Here is a 14,870-nt window from a genome sequence, read left to right as displayed (position 1 = left end):
TATTCTTTTGCCTTAAGGTAATAAAATATTGCTGCCCAGGGCGCCCCCAGCAGCGCCCTGCACCCTCCGTGACCGCTTGGTGTGAAGTGTGTGACAACAATGGCGCACAGCTGCAGTGCTGTGCGCTACCTTCATGAAGACTGAAGAGCCTTCTGCCGCCTGTTTCCGGACCTTCAATCTTCAGCATCTGTAAGGGGGGTCGGCGGCGCGGCTCCGGGACGAACCCCAGGGTGAGACCTGTGTTCCGACTCCCTCTGGAGCTAATGGTGTCCAGTAGCCTAAGAATCCAATCCATCCTGCACGCAGGTGAGTTGAAATTCTCTCCCCTAAGTCCCTCGATGCAGTGAGCCTGTTGCCAGCAGGACTCACTGAAAATAAAAAACCTAAAAAAACTTTTTCTAAGCAGCTCTTTAAGAGAGCCACCTAGATTGCACCCTGCTCGGACGGGCACAAAAACCTAACTGAGGCTTGGAGGAGGGTCATAGGGGGAGGAGCCAGTACACACCACCTGATCCTAAAGCTTTATTTTTGTGCCCTGTCTCCTGCGGAGCCGCTATTCCCCATGGTCCTGACGGAGTCCCCAGCATCCACTTAGGACGTTAGAGAAAATAAGATTTTACTGACCGGTAAATCTATTTCTCGTAGTCCGTAGTGGATGCTGGGGACTCCGTAAGGACCATGGCGATTAGCGGCTCCGCAGGAGACTTGGCACAACTAAAGAAAGCTTTAGGACTACCTGGTGTGCACTGGCTCCTCCCACTAAGACCCTCCTCCAGACCTCAGTTAGGATACTGTGCCCGGAAGAGCTGACACAATAAGGAAGGATTTTGAATACCCGGTAAGACTCATACCAGCCACACCAATCACACCGTATAACTCGTGATACTATACCCAGTTAACAGTATGATAACAACTGAGCCTCTCAACAGACGGCTCAACAATAACCCTTTAGTTAGGCAATAACTATATACAAGTATTGCAGACAATCCGCACTTGGGATGGGCGCCCAGCATCCACTACGGACTACGAGAAATATATTTACCGGTGAGTAAAATCTTATTTTCTCTAACGTCCTAAGTGGATGCTGGGGACTCCGTAAGGACCATGGGGATTATACCAAAGCTCCCAAAAGAGCGGGAGAGTGCGGATGACTCTGCAGCACCGAATGAGCAAACTCTAGGTCCTCCTCAGCCAGGGTATCAAACTTGTAGACTCTTGCAAGAGTGTTTGAACCCGACCAAGTAACAGCTCGGCAAATTTGTAAAGCCGAGACCCCTCGGGCAGCCGCCCAAGAAGAGCCCACTTTCCTCGTGGAATGGGCTTTCACAGATTTAGGGTGCGGCAGTCCAGCCGCAGAATGTGCAAGTTGAATCGTGCTACAGATCCAGCGAGCAATAGTCTGCTTAAAAGCAGGAGCACCCAGCTTGTTGGGTGCATACAGGATAAATAGCGAGTCAGTTTTCTTGACTCCAGCCGTCCTGGAAACATATACTTTTCAGGGCCCTGACTACGTCCAGAAACTTGGAATCCTCCAAGTCCCAAGTAGCCGCAGGCACCACAATAGGTTGGTTCACATGAAAAACTGCTACCACCTTAGGAAGGAATTGGGAACGAGTCCTCAATTCCGCCTTATCCATATAAAATACAAATAAGGGCTTTTGACAAAGCCGCCAATTCGGATACACGCCGGGCCGATGCCAAGGCCCACAGCATGACCACTTTCCACGTGAGGTTATTGTAGCTCCACGGATTTAAGTGGCTCAACTCAATGCGACTTCAGGAAATCTAACACTACGTTGAAATCCCACGGTGCCACTGGAGGCACAACGGGGGCCGACTATGCAGCACTCCCTTAACAAAAGTCTGAACTTCAGGCAGTGAAGCTAGTTCTATTTTGGAAGAAAATCGATAGACCCGAAATCTGGACCTTAATGGAACCCAATTTTAGGCCCATAGTCACCTCTGACTTGTAGGAAGTGCAGAAATCGACCTAGCTGAAATTCCTCCTTTGGGGCCTTCCTGGCCTCACACCACGCAACATATTTCCGCCATATGCGGTGATAATGGTTTGCGTTCACTTCTTTCCTAGCTTTAAATAGCGTAGGGATAACTTCCTCCGGAATGCCCTTTTCCTTCAGGATCCGGCGTTCAACCGCCATGCCGTCAAAGGCAGCCGCGGTACGTCTTGGAACAGACAGGCCCTCTGCTGCAGCAGGTCCTGTCTGAGCGGCAGAGGCCATAGGTCCTCTGAGATCATTTCTTGGAGTTCTGGGTACCAAGCTCTTCTTGGCCACCCGGAACAATGAGTATAGTTCTTACTCCTCTCCTTCTTATTATTCTCATTACCCTGGGTATGAGAGGCAGAGAAAGGAACACATACCCCGACTGGTACACCCACGGCGTTACCAGAGCGTCCACAGCTATCGCCTGAGGGTCCCTTGACCTGGCGCAATATCTTTGTAGCTTTTTGTTGAGGCGGGACGCCATCCTGTCCACCTGTGGCCTTCCCCACGGTGTACAATCATATGGAAGACTTCTGGATGAAGTCCCCACTCTCCCGGGTGGAGGTCGTGTCTGCTGAGAAAGTCTGCTTCTCAGTTGTCCACTCCGGGAATGAACACTGCTGACAGTGCTAACACATGATTTTCCGCCCATCGGAGAATCCTTGTGGCTTCTGCCATCGCCATCCTGCTTCTTGTGTCGCCCTGTCGGTTTACATGAGCGACCGCCGTGATGTTGTCTGACTGGATCAGCACCGGCCGGTGTTGAAGCAGGGGTCTAGCCTGACTTAGGGCATTGTAAATGGCCCATAGTTCCAGAACATTTATGAGTAGGGAAGTCTCCTGACTTTCCCATAGGCCTTGGAAGTTTCTTCCCTGTGTGACTGCCCCCCAGCCTTGAAGGCTGGCATCCGTGGTCACCAGGACCCAGTCCTGTATGCCGAATCTGCGGCCCCCTAGAAGATGAGCACTCTGCAGTCATCACCACAGCGACACCCTGGCCCTGGGAGACAGGGTTATCCGCCAATGCATCTGAGGATGCGCCCCGGACCACTTGTCCAACAGATCCCACTGGAAGATCCTTGCACGGGATTTGGCGAATGGAAATTCTTCGTAAGAAGCTACCATCTTTCCCAAGGCTCGCGTGCATAGATGCACCGATACCTGTATTTGTATTAGGAGGTCTCCGTCTAGAGACGCCAACTCCTTGGACTTCTCCTCCGGGAGAAAACCCTTTTTTATCCTGTTCTGTGTCCAGAACCATACCCAGGAACAGTAGACGCGTCGTAGGAACCAGCTGCGACTTTGGAATATTCAGAATCCAGCCGTGCTGTTGTAGCACTTCCCGAGATAGTGCTACTCCGACGAACAACTGCTCCCTGGACCTCGCCTTTATAAGGAGATCGTCCAAGTACGGGATAAGTACTTCGGCCATTACCTTGGTAAATACCCTCGGTGCCGGGGACAGACCAACGGCAACGTCTGGAATTGGTAATGACAATCCTGTACCACAATTTTGAGGTACACCTGGTGAAGAGGGTAAATAGGGACATGCAGGTAAGTATCCTTGATGTCCAGTGATATCCTGAAATTTTCCAGGCTTGCAATAATCGCCCTGAGCGACTCCATTTTGAACTTGAACCTTCGTATATAAGTGTTCAAGGATTTCAATGTTAGAATGGGTCTCACCGAACAGTCTGGTTTCGGTACCACAATATTTTGGAATAGTAACCCCGACCTTGTTGAAGGAGGGGTACCTTGATTTCACCTGCTGGAAGTACAGCTTGTGAATTGCCGCCAGCACTACCTTTTTTCATCGAGGGCAGCAGGCAAGGCTGATGTGAGGCAACGGCGAGGGGGAGTCGTCTCGAACTCCAGCCTGTATCCCTGTGATACTACTTGCAGAACCTAGGGATCCACCTGTGGGCAAGCCCACTGGTCCCTGCAGTTCCCGAGACGCGCCCCCACCGCACCTGTCTCCACCTGTGGAGCCCCAGCGTCATGCGGTGGACTCAGAGGAAGCGAGGGAAGATATTTGATCCTGGGAACTGGCTAGCTGGTGCAGCTTTTTCCTCCTTCCCTTGTCTCTGTGCAGAAAGGAAGCGCCTTTGACCCGCTTGCTTTTCTGAAGCCGAAAGGACTGTACCTGAAAATACGGTGCTTTCTTAGGCTTTTGTGAGGAAACCTGAGGTAAAAAAATTTCTTCCCAGCTGTTGCTGTGGATACGAGGTCCCAGAGACAATCCCCAAACAATTCCTCACCCTTATAAGGCAGAATCTCCATGTGCCTTTTAAATGCAGCATCACCTGTCCACTGCCGGGTTTCTAATACCCTCCTGGCAGAATGGACATTGCATTAATTCTGGATGCCAGCCGGCAAATATCCCTCTGTGCATCCTTTATATATAAGACAACATCTTAAATATGCTCAATGTTAGCAAAATATTATCCCTGTCTTAGCGTATTAATATTATCTGACAGGGTATCAGACCACGCTGCAGCAGCACTATTTATGCTGAGGCAATTGTAGGTTTCAGTATACAACCTGAGTGTGTAAATACAGACTTCAGGATTGCCTCCTGCTTTTTATCAGCAGGTTCCTTCAAGGTGGCCGTATCCTAAGACGGCAGTGCCACCTTTTGACAAACGTGTGAGCGCCTTATCCACCCTAAGGGATATCTCCCAACGTGACCTATCCTTAGAAATTTCCAGTTTCTTATCGGGGGAAATCACGCTTCTTTACACACTTCATTCATTCATCTGATGGGGGAACAAAACACTGGCTGCTTTTTCTCCCCAAAAATAAAACCCCTTTTATGTGGTACTTGGGTTCATGTCAGAAAATGCGTAACACATTTTTCATTGCCGAGATCATGTAACGGATGTTCCTAGTGGATTGTGTATATGTCTCAACCTCGTCGACACTGGAGTCAGACTCCGTGTCGACATCTGTGTCTGCCATCTGAGGTAGCGGGCGTTTTTTGAGCCCCTGATGGCCTTTGAGACGCCTGGGCAGGCGCGGGCTGAGAAGCCGGCTGTCCCACAGCTGTTACGTCATCCAGCCTTTTATGTAAGGAGTTGACACTGTCGGTTAATACCTTCCACCTATCCATCCACTCTGGTGTCGGCCCAACAGGGGGCGACATCCCATTTATCGGCCTCTGCTCCGCCTCCACGTAACCTTCCTCATCCAACATGTCGACACAGCCGTACCGACACACCGCGCACACACAGGGAATGCTCTGACTGAGGACAGGACCCCACAAAGTCCTTTGGGGAGACCGAGAGAGAGTATGCCAGCACACACCAGAGCGCTATATAATGCAGGGATTAACACTATAACTGAGTGATTTTTCCCCAAATAGCTGCTTGTATACATATATTGCGCCTAAATTTAGTGCCCCCCCTCTCTTTTTAACCCTTTGAGCCTGAAAACTACAGGGGAGAGCCTGGGGAGCTGTCTTCCAGCTGCACTGTGAAGAGAAAATGGCGCCAGTGTGCTGAGGGAGAAGCCCCGCCCCCTTTTCGGCTGACTTTCTCCCGCTTTTTCTGTAATACTGGCAGGGGTAATTTTACATCTATATAGCCTCTAGGACTATATATGATGTATATTTGCCAGCCAAGGTGTTATCTATTGCCCTCAGGGCGCCCCCCCCCAGCGCCCTGCACCCATCAGTGACCGAAGTGTGAGGTGTACATGAGGAGCAATGGCACACAGCTGCAGTGCTGTGCGCTACCTTGGTGAAGACCGAAGTCTTCTGCCGCCGATTTTCCGGACCTTCTTCGTGCTTCTGGCTCTGTAAGGGGGACGGCGGCGCGGCTCCGGGAACGAACATCAATGGCCGATTCCATGCGGTCGATCCCTCTGGAGCTAATGGTGTCCAGTAGCCTAAGCCCAAACTACCACCTGTTAGGTAGGTTCGCTTCTTCTCCCCTTAGTCCCTCGCTGCAGTGAGTCTGTTGCCAGCAGATCTAACTGAAAATAAAAAACCTAAATATACTTTCTTTCTAGGTGCTCAGGAGAGCCCCTAGTGTGCATCCAGCTCAGCCGGGCACAAGAATCTAACGGAGGTCTGGAGGAGGGTCTTAGTGGGAGGAGCCAGTGCACACCAGGTAGTCTTTAGTTGTGCCCAGTCTCCTGCGGAGCCGCTAATCCCCATCGTCCTTACGGAGTCCCCAGCATCCACTTAGCACGTGTAATTCAGACAGAACGGATGTCAAGGTATGGAGAGATTATTGTTTTTATTAAGTATCCATCTGCAACTCTATGAAACAAAGTACATATAGCAATATACATGAACTCTCTCCGAACTGTCTTTTTGAAAGGAATACAAACAAACAAAATGCTTTCATATTACTTAAAAAATATATTTATTTAAAGCAATGCTAATTCATGGTGGACTGAAAATGGTCACATTTTGTTTTTGAAAAACAATATATAAATTAAAAAAAAACCCAGGTCTGTTAGTTGTCAGCTGTCAATCATATCCTCTTCTTGTCTGAAGTCTGCCTGGGCTGCTTCATCTTCAAGGTCAAAGTCACTGTCCAAGTCTTCCACATCATCATCTTGAGTAGATGAAACATCCGCAGGAGCATCAGAAGACTCATTGAGAGGCACTGCTCCCTTACGTTGAGGTAGAACAGAGAAAAAGGCTTCCTTCCAATCTTTCTTCTCTAGAAATGCAAGTATGATCTCAAACACTGCAAAAAAAGGTTAAATAAAAAAGTTACTGTCAATGAATAGCAATCTCACTAATATCCCTTTCACATCGCCAATGCCAGATCCCACCCGGGAATCGGCAACGGGTCCTTCCCGTTTTCGGATCCGGCATTGGACGGTAACTGCAGACTTCCCGACCCGGCAATATGCCGGGTCGATACCGGGTTTATTTGCGTGGTGGGAAACGTGTATGAGTTATCTGTACTTGTAGGTTAGAGTTAAATTTGTGATTAACAATTTCAAACCTTATTTTACCGATTTAAATAAGGAACCAAAAATAACAGAAGAAAAATGTCCCGCTTACTCCCACATTCCCAGAGGGACAGAGATTGATTAAGTGTTGTAGAAAACTATTGTTGGAAATTAATGTCGCAGGTAGGAAAATTATCTTACAAAACTGTACGAAATTTGGACCCCCCCCCCCCCCCAAAAAAAAACATCCCTATTTCTGAAAAATAATAAAAAATAAAAAAAAAGTGTTATTTTCTGTTGCGAATGGACAGAGTGAAAACTTTATTATACAAAAAAACATACTGGGCAGTTCTTTGCAGGGTGGGCGAATTACATTGCCTGTGTTCTTAAGGTCCAAAATTTGGGAGAATCTTCAACATACAGGTATGACCTTTGGCTGCTGGATGGGGCTACCTCAATTCAATTTGCACCCACGCCTGGCAATATTCCATACTGGCCAATCCCTGTGGGCCTTATTGGATTCTGCCCCTTTACCTTGCCCCTTTTAGGGTGGTTTCCCTTCCCCTGGGCATGGCGTGACATAGGATGTTCAATTTATTAGCACACATATTGCTTTATGCAGACTATGCCATCTGGACCATGGCTGAAATATTTGCTTCAAATGTCCAATATACTAGTAGACAAAAATCCTAACAAAGGGGTGATTTTGTGCAGTCTTGTTCCAATGGAGTGATCGGAAATCTACTGGTCTATAAAGACAAATGACTCCTAATAAAATTGTAGTCATAACTTATAAATTGTACCACACTGACCCTTGGAAGCATTGCATTGGCTGTACTCTTCGGATTTCTTTTCAGACTTTTATAAATCTTTTGGACTTTGGAGCTCCAAGTAAGCTGACTGAACTTCAAAATGATTTAGTTTAATATGCTTTTAGAAAGAATGTACATTTCACTCTTGTTAGCAGGCTGCAGTCACATAAGCCAGAGAGAGCAGGTTGGTTAAATAGCATATAAGTAAGGTAGCAGCTAGGAAAGCCAATCCCGGGCCATTTTTTCAATCCCGGATATCGGGATTGAAAAATGTCCAATCCCGGGATTCCCGGGATTGGCTTTTACATAGGTGGCCGCCCCCTCGCCCCACCCCACCCCGCCCGCCCCGCACATATAACTCACCATATACCGGAGGCGGGCGGGAGGGAAACATCCTGTGAACGCTGCTGGCGGTTCTCACCAGCAGCTGACAGCGCAGCGTGACCTCTCACGCTGTGCTGGGGACCCGGAAGGAGGAAGCCGGGCAGCGTTTGAGCGTCCTGTGGATGCTCAATGCTGATCCCTTAATCCCCGGGATTGGAGCTTCCAATCCCGGTATTGAATCCCGCCTATTTTTGGGCCTAAATCCTGGGATCCCGCCGATCCCGATCCCGGGATTGGCCACCATAGTAGTAGCTCCCAGTCTCAGGGGCAGATGGACTAAGCCTTGGAGAGTGATAAAGTGGAGAAAAGTAAACTACCAGCCAATTAGCTGTCATTTTTCAAACACAGAGGTAGATGTATTAAACGTCGATATGTGGCAGGCAATGTATGAACGATTAGCAGTGCTGAACCATTCCGACACCTGCAGGTGTCGTTGCCCATACACTACAGCAGGAACAGTGCTGTCCCTGGCTGTGGCGTGGGCCAGCTCTGGGCTGCATGTGAGATCTCGCACATGCCCAGTGAGTCGGCTGTGGGGGAGAAACACTGTGCATCAGCACTGGGCTGATTCGCTGCCTGCGCTGACAGGTATCACTGGAGGGGAGAATTTTCACTCCCCCTCTCCGGCCAAACTCGGCGCTAGTAATTCCCAATTCACCTCCTTCAAAAAGGCGAAGCTGGAAGAGTGGTACCTGCATGATATACGTCTACCACACAGCCTGCAACATGGAAGTTAGGATCTGATAGATAAGTACCAGCCTCTCTCCACTTTATCACTCTCAAAGTCTTAGTCCATCTCCCTCAGTGGGAAAAACCAGTTGGGTTTAAAATCAGCAAAACAGAATAGAGCTGGGGTGGAGCTTAGCCTTTAAAAGAGGTGCTGATTCTTTTAGGTGGGGACTAAGTGAACAATGTGATAGATGACTGTTGCCGTAGTGCAAGGGATCGCAAACTATTGTTCATGTGAAAGTATTAGTGTTTTTACATTTGCTCATCTTAGGTGGTTTCATCAAGTCAGACTGTAACAGATCTGTCCGACAGTCACTAAAAAGCTGAATTTGTTTTAAACAGAAGTATAGAGACAAGACTTTTCATTTATATTTAAGACACTCACCATGGTTCACTGCCAGTACTTTGCGACTATTCATTTTCACAAAACTGCCAAGGGGAAGCTGAGCATGACTGATTCCAAGATCCAGGGCCCCTTTGTATGTAATACCCTACAAGGAGACAGATTGGTGAATGTCACAAAAAACAATTATATTTTCTGTATTCATCAGAATTGTTGGTACTAAAAGTACTCCTTTTGTTTCCCCATCCTGCAAAAAACCTTTTCTATACAAAAAAAAGCTGAGCATAAAGTGTACAGCGCACAACTATTTGAGGTTTTTTTGTATTTTTCATCTTTTCATGAAACTTTTTCTTCTTGGACAAACGTTTCCGATAGAGCTTTTTTTTCTCTTTCTTTTTTTAATTTAGATCTTTTGGTGCCAAATAGTGATTATTGTAAAAAATCAAATCAATATAGTGACGTTGTGAGAATAAAATATATTGCATATGTTGGTATATTCACCTGTTCGCACACTAACCAGCACCATTATGTCATATAGGCTGTAAACACAGGATTTTAATTACCTACCGGTAAATCCTTTTCTCGTAGTCCGTAGAGGATACTGGGGTTCCATTTAGTACCATGGGGTATAGATGGCTCCACTAGGAGCCATGGGCACTTTAAGAAATTGCAAGTGTGGGCTGACTCCTCCCTCTATGCCCCCCCTACCAGACTCAGTCTAGGAAACTGTGCCCAAGGAGACAGACATACTTTGAGAGAAGGATAGATAAGCAAAGTGGTGATATTCTGAACCAGTACACACAAACAAGAGGAAAGCCATGCTAACTAAACAACAATACTTTATTCCTGCACTGTTACTTGGTTAAGTATTGTTGTTTGGTTCAGGTGTTGCTGTTCCTGTTTCAAGTTTGGTTAGCATGGCTTTCCTCTTGTTTGTGTGTGCTGGTTCAGAATCTCACCACTTTGCTTATCTATCCTTCTCTCGGTTTATGTATGTCACTGCTGTCACATTGTCCGACTGGACCTGAATGGCCCGATATTGAAGAAGATATGAGGCCTGCAGAAGGGCGTTGTATATAGCCCTGAGTTCCAGAACGTTGATTGGAAGGATGACTTCCTGACTTGACCATCTTTCTTGAAACTGCACCCCCTGGGTGTCTGCTCCCCAACCTCTGAGGCTTGCGTCCGTGGTTCACAGAATCCAATTTAGAATCACAAACCGTCGGCCTTCGATCAGGTGAGAAGTCTGGAGCCAACACAGAAGGGAGCCTTTGGCGACAGACGGATCCTCTGGTGCATGTGAAGATGTGATCTGGACCATTTGTCCAACAGATCGAGCTGGAAGGGTCATGCATGAAACCTTCCGTACTGAAGAGCCTCGTAAGAGGCAACCATTTTTCCCAGAAGGCGAATGCATTGGTGCACCGATTTCCGGGTTGGCTTCAGGACATCCCGAACCATCAACTGGATTACCAATGCCTTTTCCAACGGAAGAAAAACTTTCTGCGACTGTGTCCAGTATCATTCCCAGAAATGGGAGCCTCAGAGTTGGCTCGAAGTGAGATTTCAGAAGATTCAGAATTCAGCCGTGATCCAGGAGTAGTTGGGTTGTGAGGCCAATGCTGTTCAACAACCTCTCCCTGGACGGAGCCTTTATCAGAAGATCGTCCAGGTACGGAATTATGTTCACTCCCTGTTTGCGAAGGAGAAACATCATCTCTGCCATCACCTTGGTGAACACCCTTGGTGCCATGGAGAGACCAAAAGGTAGGGCCTAGAACTGGTAGTGACAGTCATGCAGTGCAAACCGTAGATAAGCCTGGTGAGGCGGCCAGATCGGAATGTGAAGGTACACATCCTTGATATCCAGGGACACTAGGAATTCACCCTCCTCCAGGCGTTGAGATCACCGCTCTGAGAGACTCCATCTTGAACTTGTACACTCGTAAGTATGGGTTCAATGATTTTAGATTCAGAATCGGCCTTACCGGACCATCCGGTTTTGGTACTAGAGACAAGTTGGAATAATACCCCTTGTTTTGGAGACAAGGTGGAACTGGAACAATGACCTGCGTTTGTACCAGTTTTTGAATGGCATCCTGTAAGGTTATACTTGCCTCCTGTGAAACTGGTAAGCCTGATTTGAAGAATCTGTGAGGTGGGAGTTCCTGAAACTCCAGTCTGTAACCCTGGGAAATAAGATCTATGACCCAGGGATCCTGGCATGATGTTGTCCAGATGTGACTGAAATTTTTTTAGTCGGGCTCCCCACTGCCAGTCTTTCAGGCATCGGGGTCCACCGCTGAAGGCTTTGGGGAAGCAGAGCTGGAGCTCTGTTCCTGAGAACAGGCAGTTGCCGATTTGCGTGGTTTACCTCTAGCGCCTCTGTTGGCTGAAGAAGATCCTCTGGCTTTGCCCTTAAACTTAGCAGTCCGAAAGGACTGTAGAGTACGTCCTGAGTAGGTCTTCATAGTTGGGAGAGCTGCAGAAGAAAGATATGTAGACTTACCCAGAGTAGCTTTGGAGATCCATATGTCTAGTTCGTCTCCAAATAAGGCCTCTCCTGTGAAGGGTAGGCCTTCCACGCCTTTCCTGGAGTCCGCGTCCACAGTCCACCGGTGTAACCATAAGCCCCTGCATGCTGATACTGCCATAGCCGTGGTGTAAGCATTAAGCAAACCTACTTCTTTTATGGCTTCCACCATAAAGTTTGCAGAGTCCTGTATATGTTGCAGGAGTAAAACAATCTCCCCCCTAGATAATGAATCCAACCACTCAATTAGGTTACCTGACCATTTAGCAATGGCTTTATTAATCCACGCACATGCTATAGTGGGTCTCTGGGCCACCCGCGCAGCCGAGTACAAGGATTTGAGTGTAGTCTCAATCTTGCAATCAGCCGTGTCTTTCAGGGAGGCTGCACCAGGGACAGGCAACACTATTTTCCGTGACAGCCTGGATACTGATGTATCCACTATCGGTGGATTGTCTCATTTTTTCCCTATCCTCCGGAGGAAAAGGAAAAGATGAGATTAACCTTTTAGGGATCTGAAATTTCTTATCCGGTTTAACCAACGGTTCTTCAAACAGGGTATTCAATTCTTTTGACATAGGAAAAGTGACTGAGGATTTCTTTTTTATATTAAAATAAGATTCCTCACACTCTGCCACTTTATCAGGAATTTGCAGAACATCTCTTCTATAGGAGCCTCTATTCCCTGTGACAGAGCAGCCCCCCCCCCCCCCTTCTGAATCCACCTCTCCCTTCTCCATGTCTGACCCTCAGTGTCAGAGTCAGACTGCAGAATATGGGCCAGAGTTCGCTTTTGTGGACAAATAGCAGGGGACTGAGACGCTTGTTTGGGGGCCCGAGTCTCTATTCACAATCTCATCCACAGACTGTCTTAAGTATTGCATCTCTTTCTCATGGCGGGACAATTTATTAGATATATTGCAAATCATTCCTTTAATGGAATCCAGCCACGCTGGTTCAGCCCCGCTAGCCTGAGAAGGTGCACTACACTGAGTACATAGTAGTGAGCTCCCTGGGGAAGAGGAACACTCTGCTGTACATGAAACACACTCTTTGCCTGACATATTATAAATGTGACAGCACACACAAACACACAGGAAAGGTTAAAAGCACAATTAACCCACGAAGAGCCCTTCAGGGAGACACAGAGATATTTTGGAGCCAGCACACACCGCCCTTATTGCTAACGCCAAGCTTAGCCAGGTCGCAGACTAAGTACCCAGATTGGGGACTTAGTACACTAATAATCGCTCCCGCCCCCCCTATGACCCCCTGGTACCGCTGAGGTAATCTGGAGTCACACCGGAGGAGCTGCGCGTCCCTGTCAGTCAGTGTCTGTGTCCACTGCAGAGGGAAAATGGCGCTAGTGAGCTGCTGGATCCTCTTATAGTGAAGCCCCGCCCCTTCAATGGCGCGCGGTTTTCCCGCTTTTTGTTATACTGGCTGAGGTAATTTTGTGCTTAAAATGGAGTCAGATCCGTTTTAAGGCTTTGTTTGCCAGTGTGGATACTGTGTACAGTGTACTGAGACACATTTGTGTACCAAGTCTGGAGATGCAATCCGCCCCGGTGAGAAGAAGGGCATCTCCGTACCCTCATGCCGCCATAATGGCCGGCGACCCGCTAACCGGGATGCCGGCTTAGTACTCACCACTCTTCTTTCTTCTGTCTCTGTTAGGGGTGGCGGCATGCTGCGGGAATGTACGCTCGCCGTGGTGGGGGCTTGTGAATAGTTCCCGTCAGGAGCTAATGTCCTGTCAGCGGGGAACGGGACCATTAACTCTTCAAGAGGTTGGGCCGTTTCCCCCCCTAAGTCACACGAAGCAGGCAGGCTGGTGCCATCCAGACCTGCTTGAAAATAACAAACAATGGGCACATTTTCTAAACTGAGTCTGGTAGGAGGGGCATAGAGGGAGGAGCCAGCCCACACTATCAAATTCTTAAAGTGCCCAAGGATCCTAGTGGACCCGTCTATATCCCATGGTACTAAATGGAACCCCAGTATCCTCTATGACGTAAGAGAAATACATTTTCAGAATTTGGAAAAAGTATCCAGAGAGAACTCTCCCAATCCTGTGTTGCACCAGCCAAGAAGGTTTCACCACCGTAGTCACAGCTTATGCATTTCTAGCACATGTACTGGCTGGAGTTGGAAACCACTTCATAGGCTATCGCTGTGGATCCCAAACACGGCCCTCAAGGCACTAAACAGTCCAGGTTTTAAGGATATCCATGCTAGAGCACAGATGGTTAAATCAAATTGACTGAAGTACTAATTAAGTCACCTGTGCTGTAGCATGGATACCATTAAAATGTGAACTGTTAGGGTGCCTTGACGACTGAGTTTGGGAACCACAGGGCTATCGTAAAGAAGAATCAGGGAGCCTGAGTGCAGAAACTTGCAAGTCCTGGAAAGGTAACCTGCTAAACATCATCAAATGAGTAAATCACTTGATTCAGTGTTTTGAGGAGAAGAGTACAATTATGACTCCACCAATTACAGTTTGTAAAAAACACCCCATATGAAAGACTGCCTTATCTTTGTGGAATAGTAAATACAAAAACTCAAAAGCAGCATCCCGTGGAACCCAAAGAATAATGTTTAATGTCCTAATTAGCAAACAAAGGGGGTTATTCAGGTTGCATCGATTATGATCGTAATAACCCCGTAGGTGGCGCCAGTGCACACACAGGTACTGTCCTGAACGTGCACAGCCACCAAATGCATTTGACTTGCAATGGTTGTAAACGCCTCTGCCCGATTGACAGGCAGAGGCGTTTGCGGGGTGGCAACGGACCATTGCGGTGGCAGCGTGTCGACAATGGGGGTAGGTCAGCTGTGTTTTCAGGGGCGCAGTGTGAGGTTACACACAGCCGCTCCGATCTGATGGTGCCAGACCTCCTGCATATGCAGGCTAGTTGTGGCTCCAGGGGGGTCGTCCACAGTTGCTGCGACCGCAGGCGCTTGGCAGGCCATTCTGCATGCTGGCCTGCTTCCCCTGCGATGGGTGCTGCTCCCCCCTCCCCCCAATGTAATAGCAGAATCTGCAATCCTTACTGAATAACCCTCAAGGACTAAAGAGGAGGGGAAACATGACCCTCTCCTTTACCTCTAGAATTAAAAATAATTGGCTGTTAGAGGAGATGTGCTAAGACTTG

The 14,870-nt window shown here is 48.0% G+C and overlaps 1 protein-coding gene across 1 annotated transcript in view; it reads right to left on the bottom strand.

Moving 5' to 3' along the window:
• Positions 1-6,346: 6,346 nt before the first annotated feature.
• The window catches only part of TRMT10A (tRNA methyltransferase 10A), a 79,014-nt gene continuing 70,490 nt past the window's right edge, over positions 6,347-14,870 (bottom strand). The window contains exons 7-8 of the mRNA XM_063918641.1: positions 9,222-9,327; positions 6,347-6,700 (exon numbers count right to left, since the gene is read on the bottom strand). Of these exons, the coding sequence (XP_063774711.1) occupies positions 6,471-6,700; positions 9,222-9,327 (336 nt within the window). The 3' untranslated portion in view covers positions 6,347-6,470. The remainder of the gene's footprint in view (positions 6,701-9,221; positions 9,328-14,870) is intronic.

The sequence above is a fragment of the Pseudophryne corroboree genome, chromosome 1 (assembly GCF_028390025.1).
Source record: "Pseudophryne corroboree isolate aPseCor3 chromosome 1, aPseCor3.hap2, whole genome shotgun sequence".
Taxonomy (NCBI): Eukaryota; Metazoa; Chordata; class Amphibia; order Anura; family Myobatrachidae; genus Pseudophryne; species Pseudophryne corroboree.
The sequence above is the reverse complement of the archived record's forward strand: the minus strand, read 5'-3'. Positions and strand labels throughout refer to the sequence as shown.